The sequence below is a fragment of the Neophocaena asiaeorientalis genome, unplaced genomic scaffold (genome assembly GCF_003031525.2).
Source record: "Neophocaena asiaeorientalis asiaeorientalis breed wild unplaced genomic scaffold, Neophocaena_asiaeorientalis_V1.1 scaffold1605, whole genome shotgun sequence".
Lineage (NCBI taxonomy): Eukaryota > Metazoa > Chordata > Mammalia > Artiodactyla > Phocoenidae > Neophocaena > Neophocaena asiaeorientalis.
Window position 1 is genome coordinate 72,559 of NW_020175227.1, and position 19,791 is coordinate 92,349.

The 19,791-nt window shown below is 37.0% G+C and overlaps 1 protein-coding gene across 1 annotated transcript in view; it reads right to left on the bottom strand.

Annotated features, from left to right (window-relative positions):
• Positions 1–1,885: 1,885 nt before the first annotated feature.
• Positions 1,886–19,791, bottom strand: part of FBXO28 (F-box protein 28) — a 31,160-nt gene continuing 13,254 nt past the window's right edge. The window contains exons 3-5 of the mRNA XM_024765413.1: positions 18,302–18,440; positions 8,309–8,504; positions 1,886–6,551 (exon numbers count right to left, since the gene is read on the bottom strand). Coding sequence (XP_024621181.1) covers positions 6,157–6,551; positions 8,309–8,504; positions 18,302–18,440 — 730 coding nt within the window. The 3' untranslated portion in view covers positions 1,886–6,156. The remainder of the gene's footprint in view (positions 6,552–8,308; positions 8,505–18,301; positions 18,441–19,791) is intronic.

Here is a 19,791-nt window from a genome sequence, read left to right on the forward strand (position 1 = left end):
TTCCCGGAGCCAATTATTTACATTGCTGCTTCAGATTCCAGGTAGAAACTGACTTCTGTTCAATCTAAAGATCCCAAGGGAAAAAAATTTAAAGAAAACATAAAAGTTGAGAAAGCTCTTTGGTTGAATGTATTTCTATGAACAAAATTTAATGAGTTTTGGGAATTTCATCCTTGATTTGTATTTCCTTTCCAGTCATAATTTGTACTTTGTGCTCAAACATCCGCCACTGTGTTTTTCTCCTCACGATTTCCTATAATTTTGCTTTCAGGAAATGACTCACTAAAACCTGAGGAATATAAGCAAGTTGAAACACATTTTCTGGATGAGAAAAATAATCTTTAATGGAGCCTGTAAGAATTGTTTCAGGAATTAACATGAGGAGTTCATAAATAAAGAGATATCCTTTTATTTTTAAAGCAATGGTATTGGTAAAGATTCTTGGTTTCCCAACAATGTGTTTTTTGCATAGCAACTGAACTACCTGAAGGAGATAGGAATAAAGATCTCCACCCTGATCTACCCTCTGAAGACTGGGAGGTACAGCAGCTGTTTTTATTTTTCTAGGTTTCTGTGATATATTTTTTTTTAATTTTTAAAAATATTTATTTTTAGCTGCGTTGGGTCTTCGTTGCTGTGTGCAGGCTTTCTCTAGTTGTGGCGAGCAGGGGCTACTCTTTGTTGCGGAGTGCGGGCTTCTCATTGCAGTGGATTCTCTTGTTGTGGAGCATGGGGCCCGGGCTTCAGTAGTTGTGGCTCGCGGGCTCTAGAGCCCAGGCTCAGTAGTTGTGGCGCACGGGCTTAGTTGCTCCGCGACATGTGGCATTTTTCCGGACCAGGGATCGAACCCGTGTCCCCTGCATTGGCGAGCGGATTCTTAACCACTGAGCCACCAGGGAAGTCCCTATGTTTCTGTGATATCTTGATGACTAGAATGCAGTGATGGTGTTGGGGTAACTGATACCACGGTTGTCACTCTCATCTTTCAGCATAAATTCATCTGTGATCTCTTTTCTAAGTTGGAAACAAAGTGAGTGGGTAAAGTATTTATCAAAGAAGAGTGTGTTCTTCCTCAGAAAATTTCATTTCCAGTAATTCCCTATCAGTTACATCTTTATGAAACAGAGATGAAATTGATTTGTATGATTTTATTGCATTGAAATTTTGAATAGTCTTGGAGCTGGAAGGAATTTTGAAAAGAGAACTAGAAGAGAACGAGTATTCTTCCCCGGCAGGACAAGAGAATTGGTGGTCACTACTTTTGTACTGACTGGTAGCCAACATTATAGTAAGGCAACTATGGACATGCGCTAGTGGCCTCCAGCTACATCTCTTGCCAGGACTGCCTATTTAAGACTACAGGTTCTTAGAAGCCTTAAAAATATTTTCTTTTACCTGTATGCCTAGTGTAAATCCATTGTCAAAGAACTTGAGGACAGAAGTTGCCTCCTTCAAGCCTAGTCTTCATGATTTTAAGCTCTGTATGTTACTCTTAACATTAGTGATTTTTGGCATAGACTGCTTCTGGTAGATGTATGAAATGTTCTTCTATATATTTATTGAGTTTGAAGAATTAATGTAATCTAGAGTCTCATAGGTCCCAGCTGTTTTAGACTGTAGTAGAGTGTAGCAGAAATACATAAGCTTTGGAGGCAGGTAGGTCTGGGTTCAAATCCCACTTGGGCACTTCCTTGTATAACATTCTGGATATGTTGCTTAACCTGAGTTTAACTTCCTTATAGAGAGTAAAACCTGCTTTATAAAGTGGCTGTGAGGATTAAACTAAAACAATATACTGCTTTAAGAGGTGGTAGCTATTAGCATGGCATTTGTTAGATGAAGAGCTCCATAATCTTTGTGCATGAAATACAAAGAAAACAAGTAACACTGGTAAAAACACATTTATTTATGTACCCTGTCGTGTGCCCGGGAGGTGTTTTTCACTTTCCAGTAATTGAATTAGGTTATAACAATTAAAATTCCAGAAGGTAAACTATTGTAATTTATTGTTGCTCATGACCATAAGTAAACAGACATGGTACCACATAAAGTAATTTTAAACACGTCTAAACTTTTGGTATAGCTTTGATGTATACTTTGGCAATGGACCTAATAGATTACCAATATGCTTCTAAATCCCATGGTTCTCTTCAGACACAACAGGAAAATTTTCAAGTTAATGTTTCAATTTCAGAAATTTAACAAAGATTCTTAGGAAGCTGGAAAAGGCCATTACTTAAGCCTATAGTGTTTACCACAAATATAAATGTATTGCTATTAAAAATAAAATCATGGTAGGCAGCAGTCAACTAATTGCTAATTTCATTTTGTAGATTATATAGGATTTCTTGAAAATAATTCACCTCAGATGGCAGGCTATAGAAGTTTTTTATTTTAAAGTAGTTCTTTACTCATTAACTTTTTGAGGACTAAAGGAATTCCGATCCCAAGTCAAATCATTGAATAGCCTATCAAATTGTATTTTACACTAGAAACAGCCATTTCCAAGAGACTGCATCATACATGGCATTTCCTTTGAGAATGCCTTTATCCCTGGCTTCAAATCTTACTTACAGCATATCATTATTTTTAGAAGGTTTGGTAAGTGTTAAAAAATGGGTACTCATTTTGCTAGAGCAGGATATAAGAATGTGCTGATCACCAAGTATGAGATTTTACATTACATTAAATTAAAATTATATACTGTTGGAAATAAACAAGATAGGGAGTTCCTAGATCCTAGAAAATATTATGGCTAAGGAAATAGAGAACTCAAAAGAGGAATCTACCTCCAAGAAACTATTTCAGTATAGTAAAATAGAATTAAGTGCCCTGTCTTAGGAAAAAGTTTGTTAGTAATAAGGAACTGGGACATCATACATTGTTTCTTTGGAGATTAAAGTGCAGGCTATGAAATGGCATATAAAATAATGCATAAAATAGTGCAATCTTAAGGTGCCATTATTTTTATTACACATAGCCTATGTTCATATGTCCATTTTCGCTCAAAAATCCAGCTGTAGTGACACCTTTTAGCTTATTTATTTAGGCATTACTTATACTCTGTTCTACCCACCTTAGGGGCTACATAGAATATTTTAACATTTTAACAAGTAGAATAATAGCGCCTACATTTGAAACTACTAAATAGAGATTAAGGCAAGCCCCTGTAAAGTTCAGTACTCCAAAAACACGTTTTACAAAAAAAAAAGTTGCTTCCAAAGCCAGTGGCTTTAGACCTGATGGCACCCCAAGTTTTTAAAACCATATGATTACTCTGATTACATTTGTGTTTGCCCCATTATTTCCAGGCTCTGTACATCAAGAGGAGCTCAAAACAAACAAACAAACAAAAACCAGGTTCTGTATCCTCATGTTCTAAAATAATACATAATTCAGAATATGTGAAAACCAAGCCAAGTCCACATGGGAGATGAATAAGCTGAGAATCACGCTGGGGGCGAGGAGGCAGTCCTCTCCATTTCTTCCATAGGCCCTTCCACATGGTACCTGTTTGTAGTATTGTACCATAATCAATTCGTGAGTGGGACGACTTATTAGAGAAGTCTCCTCTGAAAGACAGCCAAGGATGACAGGAATACTTCATAAAATGTTCTAGGACAACACAATATTAACATACAGCATTTAAATTACTGACCTATAACCCAGGGCAGGATGGTTTCTCTCTTGGGAGGCTAATTTACAATTTTCCTGTAACATATGGCAGTTTTAGGTGAAGGAAATATTTTGTGATCTGTTGAAACTTAAATACCATTATACTACCCAAAGGCAAGTATAACAGCTATCAAATGGGCCAAGGCAACATCCTAACATGTTTTAGCTAGTTAAGATTTAAGACTTAAAACAAACTGTAGTGCTTTATCTCCTACTGTTATGCCACATTCATGCATTAACAAGAGCAACTCATTAACCTTATGGGCAGATGACTACAAGTGTATACTGTAGAAATTTGGATTTTGAAACAGAAAATCTGTCTTTTAATAGTGAGTGCTTATTATGGAAGCCAAATACTCATGTTAACTGAGACTGTAGATACATTTAGGGTGTCCAGATGTAGTTTAAAAAGAGACCCAGGGAACTTTAATTCATTAACAACTATTAAAAAGATCATCTGAGGTTATATCCCTTTGTAAGCCTGTAAACATGTACTCTGTTACTTAAAAGTCTTCCTATTGCCAGGAAAGCAGACTATTAAAGGCCATGAGTATTCCAATAGGCCTCCTCCGAAGTTGTGACAATATGGCTAAATCCTATGATTAAACAAATGAGACCTGCTGAGAAAATGAGTTCCAGACAGGGACTTTTATGGATGACCTTGGCTGACAAATGTTTTTTGGAAATTGTTTATTTTAAAATTACTTCCCAACAAACCATGAAAACACTTGGATGTTATTTTATGGTTTTTCATTGAAAACATACTACATTGTAAATGGAGTTTCAAAGTTAGACAAAGAATTGATCAAAATCTAAGGACAATATTATGTAAGGACAATGTTAAAAATTGATAAGAAAACGTTTCATTTGGTGAGGTTAATCTCAAGGATGCATAACCAAGTCATGTTGGACAGATAAAAAAAGGTAGTGACCTTGTGCTTTTATTCAACTAAGGTACTTACCAAAACCTTAGGTTTTATACAGGTGTTAAACTCCCACCTGGAAAGGGATAGTATTCTATACTACACCTAAGTTTACCTTAAATAACTGAAGCCCAAGGCAACAGTCGTTTAAAAGAACTTAACAGGCAAATAATGACTACATAATTTAGTACATTAAAATAAAACTAGGACAGTAATAGTTGACTGTTTCAAAAATAAACAAGTGGGGAAAATAACCACTGTACACAATTTGGAGGTTGTTAAAGTGACCACTTAGAAGGTTGAACAGTGCAAGACATGCTTTTCCAGTTACAAGCTCAAAACAGGAGTGCAAACGAAATTAAAGCTTTTGTTTAAAGTTGCAGGATAAGGAAAGCTTGAAATTAATATTAAAAAGCTTCCCTCAGGTCATTCCCCAGAAATGAAACGATCAAAATGCTTTTTCATAGTATAATTTTCTTCAGTGAACTTTCTTTCAATGGCAAAACTGCATCCCACAGGTTGGGTTTCCTACTCACACCACTGGTCATGACCACATTTGATCAATGAGCACACACAGCAGTGAGTAAGGAAGAGTACTAGTTGCCAGAAGTCTGACATCAATGTAAAGAATTTGGGGTTCTGCCTTAGCCAGTGTACCTGAACGCTGCAGAGAACAGATAAAGCAGTAGGCTCTAATACTCTCTTATTCTTGTAAAACTGGAGGACAAATGGACATACAAATACCACCCCGCCCCCAGAGGCAAGCTGTTGTGGTGGAAGATGTTAAGCACTTAAATGAACTAAGATGCTGCTCTAAAAAGTGGAGAAGTGTAGAGGTTCAAGATCAATACCAGTGCAAGAGCTTTTTAAGTGAGTTGACTAGGCAATGCATGCATCCATCCATGCAAATGTAGGACATGGCCCCAAAAGTGAACCGAAAACATGTATATAACAACTGGGTAAGTCCCTTGCCAGTAGTTTATAAAAATATATAGTCAATACTGTAGAGGCCCCTTCTACAGCCAATACTATGGAAGTCCGTTTTAGTTACCCATTACTTCAATACCAAAAAGCATTTACTACTTTTCAGACATTCCAGACAAAGGTCACTTATAACAAAAAGTCAACTTTTTTTTTAAAAACAAGATACTGTCCATTTAAAAAGTAGGTCTTTTCTTTCAAGTGAACAGGACATTTTATGTATTAAACTTAACTTCTAGTCTGTCAAGACTGGTTTAAGATCCTTATGTAATGTGCATATATGCAGAAACAGATAAACTTGCTTTAAACATTATCTGCACAGAAATAAAGTTAACTTCTCAAAACATGATAGGGTAGGTCTGGTTAGTACAAATCTATTGCAAAATAAAAGGATTCTGCGCATCAGTTCAACGAGGAGAAGCGGGAAAAGACTGTCCCAACCATGAGAGTTCAAGTTTACGTTGTGTTCTGAAAGCCTAGAGCTAAGGGCCACCATGTTGCTCACAGTGTCCTGATATGCAGAACTGCTCAAGCTACGAAGTCAGCGCTTCCTGTGGAGCTAGAAGCACATTCTGGTTTACTTTCTATTCCGGAGACGTTTAGATTTCCTAAGAGAGTCTATGGCTTCTGCGGCCTTTTTGCGTTTCCGAGGAGACTCTTCATTCTGCCCGGACCCTGAGGGGTCTCCCACTGCACTTTCCATTACTTCTCGCAGTTTGCGTTCCAGCTCTGCCAACCGTGCGTTCTGTTCACCTATGATCTGGGTCTGCTCTAGCAGTTTCTGGTCCTGGTCTTGAAGCTGTTTCTGCTGTTCTTGCACTTTGGTGCGAAGCTCAGAAATTTCACGCCTGAGAACAGTCACCCCAGCACCATTTGTCTTAACCTGCTGCTGGAGTTTGGTAACCTCCTGTCTTGAAGGGTTTTGCTTAGAGAAGAGTTGCATTGTTGTCAGGGCTGCAGAAGGTCCTGGAACTGTGGAGAAATAGTTTAAAATGGTCAATCACTTAAAATGCCTCACTACCAGTAATACTTCATTAATTAAACTTACTCAAAAATAGAAATATCCTTTATAAAATCACTTCTGATAATTTCTTCTTTGCAATCTACTTGATCTAATGGATTCATCAGACACCTTGTCTTAACTATAAATGAGTTTGAATTCTGATTCTCATGTTCATGTGGCAATATGTGGAATGCAAGCAAATGGAGATGGGCATTTAATGGCATAAACTTGGATTTGAAATATTATAAAGCATTTTTAGGACCTAGTAAGAAAATATAAATAGTAAAAGTAGAGTAGAATTATTTCACACAAGCAAACATAAAACATCTGAGTTAGAAGTACAGACCTATCATGTTCGCAAATCCTCTCTGCACTTAGTTATATGCAAAGGCTTCAACATTAGCCAAACAACAGGGACACCATCAAAAAGTGGGTTACATCACATGTGATGATCAGGAAGAACTTCTGACATGGTGTAGGAAGGCTTTGGAACTATTCTGTTTTAGTAATAATAGAATGTAACATGGGCACAAAAATCACTATTTTAAACTAATAACCTACTTTTTTAAAACCCTATCTCCTGAAGCTTTTCTAAAAGGACCAGATGGATCCATCCACACCCTAAAACCCATCTTGCTAATTTTCTCCTTATACATTTAAATACTCAGAATATTTTCCTTAGCTGATGCATTCTTCCTTCTCTCTCTGCTTCCCTTTAGCCAACTAACAAGGCTCAGATCAATTCTCACCTCTTGTGAAGTCTCTATCAGACCAGCCAACAATGATTTTATCTTCCTTAAGATTCTCTCTGCTACTCATTTGACATTTAAATGGACACTCCTTTAAACTATTTCTCTTGCCTACGATAATTTGAGTCTGGATATGTCTTACCTTCTGAAATAAGAAGATTCTTGAGAGAAGACACCGTGTATTATACTTCATTTTAGTCCCCACAGGACACAGTACAGTGCTGTGCGCATAATAGGTACTCAGTAAATAACAGATGTGTTAATGCTGAGATGCTGTAAGCTTTATTATTAAATTACAGACAGCCACTCAGTTACCCCACCGAGTACTCCAGGGAGCTAACTGATCTGAACAAAATATTTTACTAAAAATTTGTTCCCAGATTTAAAATATTTGCAAGAGTTGAAGATATTGAACAATTCATTCTTTCAGTAGATAAGGACACAAATCTCTAGGATCCGACAATGTTCAAAACAGCCTTATGCACCCTCTCTTCTAAAGTAGCAGCCAGATACTCCAGGGGCTGAAATAATTAACTGGTTATTTCCATGAAGAATTTTTTGGGTTTTGTCTGGTATATTTGATTCTGTTATAGGATAACGAATACTAACTAGTCAGACACATCAAAAACCATTCACATATACATAGCTTTTCACTCAGCAATTTGCTCTGATAAATTTAAGCCAAGTTAAAAGTTGTGGATATGTACAAAGATTTAGCCGCAAGATTGTTCTTCAGAGTGTAGTTCAAATACTGAAAATCTGGAAACAAATGTGCCTAACAGCAGCGGATCAGCTACATAAATTATGGTCTGTGGCCCAATCTGTCATTAAAAATCATGTTGCAGATACAGTTACAGACCCAGAAAAGTTCAAGATACACAGTTAAGTGGTGGGGGGAAAATGCAAGTTACAAATCTATGTACATTATAATAATATGAACATTATTATAAACTGAACGTATTATAAACAAAGGATACCTGGAGGAGAGCCCATGAGTCTTCCAGATACATCTGATCCTGGTAATTTCCTCTTTAGAATTGGAACAATCTTTTCATCAAAGTATTCCATTGCCATGGAGGAAATATCCCTTAACTCTTGAAGTACTTCATGAGCTCGCTGAGGGGCTCTGGTAGAATTGACATATCTCAACACACGATAAATCTCATCAATCACCTAAAATAATGAGCTCTCATTAGCACTTTAGGTTTATTTTTTTTTTAAAGAAAACAGCTAAACAGGGAGCAAAGTGACTGCTTGTTTTGCAATTCCTATAAAGACCTACAGGTGACTTAACTGATATACTGACCACTGATAACATTACCATCTGTAACACATGGCTTTGGGCTTGTTATAATACTTTATACATTTCATATTTATATTTATTTAAGCATCTTTTCTGTACTGTACTGGTGCTACGGAATCAGGATGATTAAAATACAGCTCCTGCCCTGAAGGAAGTCAGTGTAACTGGGGAGAGGGATGTGTAAAGAAGTGACGTAAAAAGGGATATACAAATTGCAAAAGAAACTAGAAGACTAAACTAAGAGATTAGATCTTGTATGCAAGTAGGGGTGGGGTGGGGCAATTACCCAAACCCATATTCTACTAATCCTCTGAACCTACTTCACTCTAGTCTGAATCTGTTTCCCAAAGCCCCAGGGACTCAGCCTGATGTCCTTCTCTCTTTCACACCGCCACTATTTGCTCTATCCTTGAAGTTTTGTTTCTCTTAGACTTGCCGTGGATTGGAATGAAGTCTCCTCACAGCCCACTTTCTTGTTATCGCCAAAGGGTAGCAAGAGGTCCTTTTTCATTTTAATAATAATTGCCATGGGGAAACACAAGGCATACATACACGGAGAAGAAAGCTGACAATCCTGACTCCTAATTCTCTTGCTGGAATGGTAACTGAACCTTCCTTAGGCATTCTGCCCTCAGCTTTAATCCCTGTGAGGTCAGCCTTACTTTCTCCTATGGCTTCAGCTTAGACCTGAAGATAATAATGTACATCTCTGAAGATCTCCCGTCTGGATGATATCTGTTCCAATGGGTCTTCACCTCACAAGACTCGTGGGTTAATCAGCCAAACCATTCTGTCACCAAAGTATCTCAAACCACCTTGAATCCCACTCATTTCCACTGCTGCATTTACCTAGCCAGTACCCAACTACGGAACAATCTTATTTATAACTGGCCTTTTCTTCTCCTTTATTCAGACTGCTGAGTACTGCTAGAGAAACATAAAATCTTGCAGAATAGTACCAGGACAAATTACAGTCCTTAACACGTTCTAGACTCTCAGGGCAATGAGATGATCCTTGTCAGTCTAGCATCATGTGTGCTAAATAAATGTCAGCAAAATTAAACTGTTAGGATGTGTCTTTATCATAAATCAGAGAAGACTTCACAGAAGAGGCCACGTCAGTGGGCCTGGAGAGATGACTAGGAATCGGCTTGGCCTAAGGTGGTGTATATATAGGCAAATGTAATAAGATAGGAGATATGCTAGTTTTGAATTACATGGGCCATGCAGGTGATACTAGACAGGCAGGCATATCTGGAGATACAAGTTAGGAGATCAGGAGAGAAACTCCAAATGATGAAGAGGCCTCAGTAGCCAATGGCATAACAGGGACTGACATTGCTGAGGGAGAAGATACAGAATAGGACCGTCAAAGGCAGAATCCTGAGGCACTAGTGGTTAAGTGATACATTTATTTTTGGCATTACTACTAGATTATGAACTCATTCCAAAAGAAAATAACATTTTTTTTCAATAAAAACTTACTGACTACCATGTTAGTAATGCCATGTTGGCATTACTACTAGATTATGAACTCATTCCAAAAGAAAATAACATTTTTTTTCAATAAAAACTTACTGACTACCATGTTAGTTCCTACCATGTTAGGAACTATTAACGTATATTCAAAAAAAAAGAAATGAAGAAAACAGAACTTTCTCTTGGGCTTACAATTTAATTATGTGAACAAAACCTAACCTGTAAGCATTTACTGGTCAGGAGAGGCTTCTTTGACATATTTAAGGTAAAACTGAATGATGATGAGGAACTGGAAGATCTGGGAAGAAAAGCATTTAAGCAGGAATAACAATGGCAATGGCTTCAAGGTCTGAGTCAGTTTGGCTTGTTTAAGTTCAAGGGTTAGAAACATGCAAACTATATCTGTATCTCCAAACAGTAAAAATTTATGGAAGCTAGCATAAGCTCAATGCTTTGAAAAAAAAAAAAAACAACCTAATATTTATATATGATTACAAAATTGTTAATTACAAAATATATAAGCTAAAGTAGTAATAGAGTATTTTTTTCAAGGTCCTTCATATTGACGGAGAGTCTATGTACTAGTGCTAGGATATTAACTGACCCACAGTAGCTCTGTGTTCATCAGTGTTTACATGTGTGTTATAAATCAGTACTGCGACGCTCCAGTATCATTTTATGCTGGCCTCAACGCCCGTATACTCCAGCTCCAGGTACAAAGTAACCATGAGCTCTTCGAACTACATCAAACCCTCTCTCTCTTTTTCGCTCAGGGTTTTTGCACATTATGATCTCTTTTCTGGAATGTTCTCCCTGCATATCTCCCCTACCTTCTCTAGCCCCAAATTTCTTACTCATCCTTGAGGTCTCAGTAACACTTTCTCAGAGTAAGCAGTCTTTTCTGAACCCTCTTTCAGTTTAAATCATGTTAACATCTTCATCAAATCCTTTATTTTACCTTCAGAATACACATTACAAGTTTTAAGTACTACATTTTTCTGTAAATGTCTGTCTTCCTATAATATAGTAAGCTCAATTAAAGAGACCATGCCTAGTTTCACTGTCAGATCCCCACAGTCTAGCAGTGTCTGGCACAGAGCAGATACTCAATAAACGTCTGTTAAATGAGTGATAAAGACGGTCAAATATCATAAATTGCTTAATATTGACACATCTAAATAAAACTGTTTAGGGACAAGCCACAGGGGTAAAGTCAATACAAGAATATGATTTTTAGAGGCTGGATTTTGAATATAAAGGTCACAGTTAACAGAATTTTTATTGAGAGGATTTTCTTTTAAATACATAATATTTGAAAGAGTATTTATCCACAGCTTTATTAATGGGTCTATTTATATTATGTTTATGTACATAAATACTGGTAGACAGAAGAATATTTACAGTATATTTGAACTAGACTAGAAATGACTGTTATAATGATTCAAGCATGAATAAAACATACATCTTATCCAATGCAAGATGACTTAGTGAAAGACCCATACACAGGAAAGGCTAGCTCAAACTGAGTAAATTCAATGTACAAGAAAAGTGCTGTGTGAAAAAGAAAGTAGAGAGAAATAAGATCTGTTTGAGAGAACTGAGCAGGCCTAATGAAGGACCTGGCCATGAGAAATAAGCAGAATTTCAATGGGGAAGAGAAGTCTGAGCATGACTGAAGGAGGAGTGGACTGAGGAGATGGATGATGTGGATGGAAGGTGACAGCGTAGGAAATCAACATGTATGTAGTGCTACTACGTACCACGCCTTTATTCTAGGTTTTTAAAAGAAATTTATTATGCAATGAATCCTCTTCCGTAACCCTGATTCTTCAGAATTAACTTCATATCAAACTATCCCATAGGGATTACAAATACTAAATCACATCTGTAAACCAATTTGTGAAATAATCTTATCTTTACTGTATTCAGCCTTCTAAATATAGTGTGAAAGCAAGGTATCTCTTTCTATTTGTTCAAGTCTTCCATTAGGAAACAATGTTTTCAAAGCTTACTATATAGAGGTTATTTAGTTAAATGGACTCATCCATGTTTTCAATAAAATTAAAAATATTTTCTGGGGCTTCCCTGGTGGTGCAGTGGTTGAGGGTCCACCTGCCGATGCAGGGGACGTGGGTTCATGCCCCGGTCCGGGAAGATCCCACATGCCGCGGAGCGGCTGGGCCCGTGAGCCATGGCCGCTGAGCCTGCACGTCCGGAGCCTGTGCTCCGCAGCAGGAGAGGCCACAGCAGTGAGAGGCCCGCGTACCGCAAAAAAAAAAAAAAAAAAAAAAATTTCTTTCCTCTGTCCAAAAGTTATAAGCAAAGGACAATGTGAGGAAAAAAGGACACAGCATGTTAGAACCAAACTGCTTCTAGCATTCAGAGTCATCAGTGGCTACAATGGCTTTAGAGGCACATATTAAGAAAGCATAGTATTTACCTGATTTTTAAAACATTTCAATTTCTGAGTAGGTTTAATCACTTTCTGAAAATTACTTTAGCAACAAGAATGTAATGTGTGAGTCTTGTGTCCAGTGTAAAGATCACAGGTTTTAGGCACGTCACCTAAACTCTTTAATGGCTCTTTGTACACCTTTCAAATAATATGCCACATGCTGAATCCTACCCAAGTTTGAGATAATAAAATAATAGTTATGAAAATATTTTTAAGTTTTAAAAAAGTATGGTAAGAAACCAAATGTGAACAGCTATATTTCTAACACATGCAGTTTACTATATCATGCTTATGTTTAAATTGGCACAGTAATAAATGACATACTATGAATATCATTTAAGTATTTCTACTACTGTAGATGAGAAAATTTCTATCTTGTTTAATCTGTTTAGAAAACAAAGCTCCTATTAAAATACTGAACCTCATATGTTCTCATTTTCTGTCTTTTTGTTCCACTTGAGATTTCCTTAATTTTCCTTTCTGCCCCTTTTACTTAAAATTGTTTCTTCCATATTTGTAAATATTTCTTTATATGGCATGTGTTTGACTATTTATTTTCTTATTTCTCTTAGACTATTAGTCACAGTTTAAGTTTCATATCCTTGTATTGCTTTCTCAAAGGTGTATTTTTCCCCATTTGTTTCATTCTGTGTTTCATATTAGTCTGGCAATTCTCTACTCCTTGCTTATACTTAAGAATGGAGCACACAAAAAGCTGATCAGAACTCCTAGTTAGCCAAGATGGTGGGAAAGGTGGGGTATAGGGGGATAAGAGCAGGGACCTAAAAAAAAAAACCAATGAGAATAGATTGATTCTTCTTTTTTCATTTTAAAGTTTTGTGGACTGTATATATTTACTTGGGGACCAGCATAGTGAAAGGAGGAAATGCTTCCAAGTAATAGATATTTTTAAGAATGTCTTCACATTAAAACCAATTTTAAGAGAAACAAAAATACAATATTCTGGAAACATTAGGTAAACTCAAATTGAAGGATATTTATTCCTCAAAATAACTGACCTATGACCTTCAAAAATGTGAAGCTCAAGAAACACAAAGAGTAGGGAATTATTTCACATTAAAGAGGATTAACAAGTCCATGTGTAATCCTAGACTGAATTCTGGACTCAGAAATAAGAATAGTTAGGGGGACTTCCGTGGTGGTGCAGTGGTTGGGAATCTGCCTGCCAATGCAGGGGACACGGGTTTGATCCCTGGTCCGGGAAGATCCCACATGCCACGGAGCAACTAAGCCCATGTGCCACAACTACTGAGCTCACGAGCCACAACTACTGAGTCTGCGTGCTGCAGCTACTGAAGCCCACGTGCCTAGAGCCTGTGCTCCGCAACAAGAGAAGCCACCGCAATGAGAAGCCTGCCCACCGCAACCAAGAGTAGCTCCCGTTCGCCACAACTAGAGAAAGCCCACGCACACCAACGAAGACCCAATGCAGCCAAAAGAAAAAAAAAAGAATAGCTAGGAAAACTATTATTGGGATAAGAAATGAAATTTAAATACAGATTACTGATTAGTTAAGTGTATTGGATCAATGTTAAATTTCCTGAGTTTGATATCTGTACTATGGTTAAGTAACAAAATGTCCTAGTTTTTAGGGAATACATTGAAATATTTAAGAATATAGGGTCACAGTAGCTCCAACTCATCTTCAAATGGTTCAGAAAAAAATAAAGTATTTATATAGAGAGAATAAAAGCAAATGAGACAAAAGGTAAATAATTGCTGGATAAAAGATACATGGGAATTCCTTGTAATATTTTTCAATTTTTATGTAAATGTGAAAATGCATCAAAACAAAAAGTTACCCCCCAAAAAAGGAATAAAGAAAGTGACCACCACCAGTTATTCTTCATCAAAAACGTTAAAAACAAACCAATAATATGTAAATTTTATGTTTGTTCAGGGAAATCTAGCTTCATGATCTTACATAATCATTTACACTATAAAAACACTGACTTTTGTGTTTCAATAAGCACGAAAGGGTTACTGGGGCTGTTAGTAATGGTGAAGAGAAGAAATTATTCATGTCTTTTCTCATTATATCTCCCAGAATGGTTAGCTGACCTCTGCTCACATGCGTTTTTCAGTATGTGTGAACTGCTTATATTGACCAAGAGCTTACTATAAAAAGTTTGACTTCTATATGTCAGACAGAAAATCTGAGAAATGTATGCAGGAATAAGCTAAGAATCTAAACTCTAGTTCTGAGAAAAGATGAATGCAACATCAATGTAGTGGTCAGAATCTGCAACTATGGCCCTAATTGACCTGTGCCTATTTTTGTAAATAGGGTTTTTATTGGAACACAAGCACACACCCATTCATTTACCACATGTTGTAGAATCACGGCTGTTTCTCAGAGTTGAGTATTCATGACACAGACCTTGTGGTTCACAAAGCCAAAAATATTTATTATCTGGCCTTTTACAGAAAAAGTTTGCTGATCCCTGCCATAGCCATAGTGAGTGGCAAACTCCCAACTAATCTTTAGATAGATTTTCTTTTAATGCCCTTGCTATTAGTATGCTTTCCTTGTCAAGAGACTCCATTTTAAACCCCTCCAGTGAATAAGCCTTAGGTTTTCACTGAGTAGAAGGGTAATGATCTAGCTTGTTTAGAGCTGGAGAAGGGACCTATAGGTTTAAATCATTCTTAAATATAGATTCTCAACCAACCTTCCTGTTTTAGCCCCATTTTCAGAAATGCTTGGAGCTTTCGACCTAGAATTTTCTAGAGGTTCAGTTGTGCATACTGGGTTGCCTCCCAGCTTCCCCCACTCCCAGTTTAGGAATTAACTTTCTCAGTTCTGCTAAGTCAGTTACCATTTATTCATCTACTCTCCAGCTTCCAAAATTCTGTTGCTACTGTCTACTTTCTGACCTCATTTTCACGGGTCTTTATCTTTTTTCCTTTTAAAAATTAGATCATTTACTCCACTCCACTGACTAGAGTTCTGGGAGAAATTAAGAGGTAAAACATATATTTAATCTTCTATCTTCATCCTGCCATTTAATTTTATGAACAAACTCAACTGTTCTTTCAGAGAATAATTAAAAGAAAAAAGTTTTCCCAACTGTTAAAGGTCCAAAATTCTGTTGCATATCAGGCAATCTAATTTAAACTAATGTGCATATTACCCAGATTCACTTAAGTAACTTGTGAAAAGTAATTTGTGAGATGAAATCCCTACTGGAGACCTGAATTTTAACAAAATGGATATATTCTATACAAAACCACGAAAAGAGTTCTCTTACAAAGTATAAGAGCACCTGAACTTTTAAGTATAACCCGGGAGCAAGATCCTGGGAAAACCAAGAATAAACTACCACAGAAATCACACACCAAATCAAGATTATATGCTAAACTGGAAGAAAATTATTTTATAGAATGTCTTCACTTAAGGATGAGAAAATTAATGCCACATCCTTATGTTCTGAAGATAGAATGTGAAAGTTTAAGGATGAGAAGTTCAAAAAGGAACAATCATAAAACAACCCAAATACTGCAAACTGTTTAAGTTAGCAGTTTAGATTTAGTCTAAGCTTAAAAGTACCAGCTACATAAAAATTAAAAGTAATAATCTGAGTATACAGTGTTGTTTTAGGCAAGGTATAAGCTATATAGATGGCACTTGTAAGAAAGAGAAGAAGCCAAGGTGATAATAAAAACAAAAATTATTTGTTTTCGGGGGGTTGTTTTTCCAGTCAAGTTCAGATTTGTAGGAGAAAAATAAATCAGGATAAGATCTTTGGAAGAAATGGGTACTATGAAGGAAAACTGGAAGACTTTTCCACTGCAGGCAAGGTAAAGGTCTCAGTTAAGGAGCTGTCCAGAGCAAATGCCCAGGGTGATACACATCAGCTTGAAAGCTGAAGACATTCTCCATTGCTACCACCACCTCAGTTGGTACTAGAATTAAAAGCAAAGACAAGTTGTTTCCAAAAAACCAGCAGGACTCAACTAGATTCAACTTCATTTGTATAGATAGTAAATATCATTCTAATCACATGATCCTGATAAATTAGAACAAAAGATGGGCAACTTCTGCAAAGGTCAGGTACTAAAGTATCTTTGGCTTTGCAGGCCATGTGGACTTCGCTGCAAACTACTCAACTCTCGTTAACGACTGACTGAATTGTCTCTAAGGTTATGAAGCTTGGAGATGTGTCTTAATTATTCATAACCTTATGATATGCAATAAAAACTACAAGACTACAGGAGACAACCTATTCTAGTTCAGTGAACATCCCAGGAACACCTAAGAGTTAAGGCCTATGAATCAGACCTGGATAAAATCTGGCATAAGAATCAGAATCTAAAGTTTCTAACCGGTCCCTTTTATTTATTTTTTTTGTTATTTTTTGTTTGTTTGTTTTTGTGTTTGCGGTACGCGGGCCTCTCCCGTTGCGGAGCACAGGCTCCAGACGCGCAGGCTCAGTGGCCATGGCTCACGGGCCCAGCCGCTCCGCGGCACGTGGGATCTTCCCGGACCGGGGCACGAACCCGCGTCCCCTGCATCGGCAGGTGGATTCTCAACCACTGCGCCACCAGGGAAGGCCCCGGTCACTCTTTTATAGTACCGTGCAGAAGCATCGGTAGCTAATATGAGGGAAGTGCGCTATACCAAAGTATACTTTAAATAAGAAACAGGAGGGATTCCCTGGTGGCGCAGTGGTTGAGCGTCCACCTGCCGATGCAGGGGACGCGGGTTCGTGCCCCGGTCCGGGAAGATCCCACGTGCCGCGGAGCGGCTGGGCCCGTGAGCCATGGCCACTGAGCCTGCGCGTCTGGAGCCTGTGCTCCGCAACGGGAGAGGCCCGCGTACCGCAAACACAAAAACAAACAAAAGAAACAGGACTCCTCTGGCTCCCAACGTACATCACAGAAAGTTGAAAATGGAGAAAGTACATTAAAAATATTGCCAATGTTAATTATCTATGGAAATAACAAAAAGAGAACATTCAAATTTTACTAGTTATTAATTAGTTCCAACCATGTTAAGGGAACCTTTTGCCAGTATCAACTAAGTAGCAAAATGATCTTTAATTCTACCTCCATCTCTTGGACATAAAAAGATATAGACATTATTTCATTCTGAATTTACACTCAATTCAAGAAGCAAGATACTAGTGAAGGTATGCAGCATGTTGAACGCTGGGATCTTTATTAACTTAGTAACAGTAAATATATCACAATATACTTATTTCTGTGTTAAACAGCACTATTACTTAGCTCTGAGTATACTGTTACACAGTAATTATCTATTCTTGTCAAATCTGGAAGTTTGTAAGTTGTCTTCATGAAACATTTCTCAAACAAAACCAAACCAGCCTGTCTTTCCTACTCCACCTCCCCCAAATTATAACAATCTTGAAGGCAGGGACAATACCTATCCTATTCATTGCTGTATCTCTGGCATCTTAACAAAAAGTAAAAGTGCAAAATTTTTTCTTGAGTATGAACCCTTAAAAAGCTTTTCTAAAGAATAGTAGCACTTCTACAGTATATTTCAAAATCATAATTTTAAATACAAAGATCACATAAATGATACATATGTATATGTTATTGCACAGAAGCTAAACAAAGCCATTCATAGAAATGCATTCAAAGAAGTAGAAATGATTCTATTATTTAAAAAATCACTCTGTAACTTTATAATAATTCAAAGTTTACATAGTGCAATCCAGCTGTTCTAGGTAAGGGATTCTATTTTACCTTTCCTGGGATGAAGCAACAGAGATTGGAGTCCACATACTTCATGAAAGTCATATTTAAGAGAGACAGCCTTGTTTCAACAGCAGCGAGGATGTCTGCATGACGAGCTAATGAATGGTTTCTCCTTTCTGACTCTCTCCTACCAAAAAAAAAAAAAGGCAACCATTAAAAGAAGTACTGTGGACTACAATGTTAACCAAACAAAATGCCTTAATGTAAGTCTAACATTTACACCTTAATTTAGAAATCTACAATTAGGTCATAATTTGTTTAACTGTCATGATAAATGAATCACTATGTTTAGAAATCCTTGCCAAGGATTAATCCAATACTCACTGATAAAATATTTGAAAAAAATTAGTTTTTTTTTGTTTTGTTCTTTGGCTTTGTCAAGCCTAATGGCTATTAGAGAAATTAATGAAAGAATTACACATGGACATAAAGACAAGAAACCGTATATTTTTGCCCACAAAATCAGCTCATTTAAACTTTTAAAAAGTTTTATTGAGACATGATTCACATACAATAAAATTCACTTTTAAAGGGTACAATTTAGTAGTTTTTACTATATTCACAGTTGTGTTCCCATCACCACTATCCAATTTCAGAACATTTTCATTATCACAAAAAGAAAGCCAAGGGGAAGCTGGGATGAAGGGAGAGAGTAGCATCGACATATATACACTACCAAATGTAAAATGGATGGCTAGTGGGAAGCTGCTGCATAGCACAGGGAGATCAGCTCGATGCTTTGTGACAACCTAGAGGGGTGGGATAGGGAGGGAGGGTGGGAGGGAGACACAAGAGGGAGGGGATATGGGGATATATGTATACATACAGCTGATTCACTTTGTTGTACAGCAGAAACTAACAAGACATTGTAAAGCAATTATACTCCAAAAAATATATTTAAAAAAAATAAAAAGAAATAAAGCCTGTAACCATTATCAATCACTCCCATTACCCAGCCCCTGGCAAGAACTAGTTTACTTTTGGTTTCTATGGATTTGCCTATTGTGGACACTTCAGATAACTGGAATCATAATCATAATATTATGTGGTGTTCTGTGTCTATCTTCTTTCAGTTGGCATAGTTTTCAAGGTTCATCCATGTTGTAGCACGTCTCAGTAGTTCTTCATTCCTTTTTATTGCTGAATAATATTCTATTATATGGACATACCATTATTTTGATTATCCATTCATCTGTTGATGGACCTTTGGGTTGTTTCCACTTTTTGGCTATGATGAATAATGCTGCTATGAATATGTGTGTACAAGGTTTTGTGTAGACATATTTTCACTTCTCCTGAGTATATACTTAGGAGTGAAACTGCTGGGTCATTTGGTGACTCTATGTTTAACTTTTTGAGAAACTGTTTTGTAAAGTGGCTGCACCATTTTATAATCTCACCAGTAACATGTGAAAATTCCAATTTGTCTACCTCCTTCCCAACATTTGTCTTTTTAAATTTTAGCCATCCATCCTAGT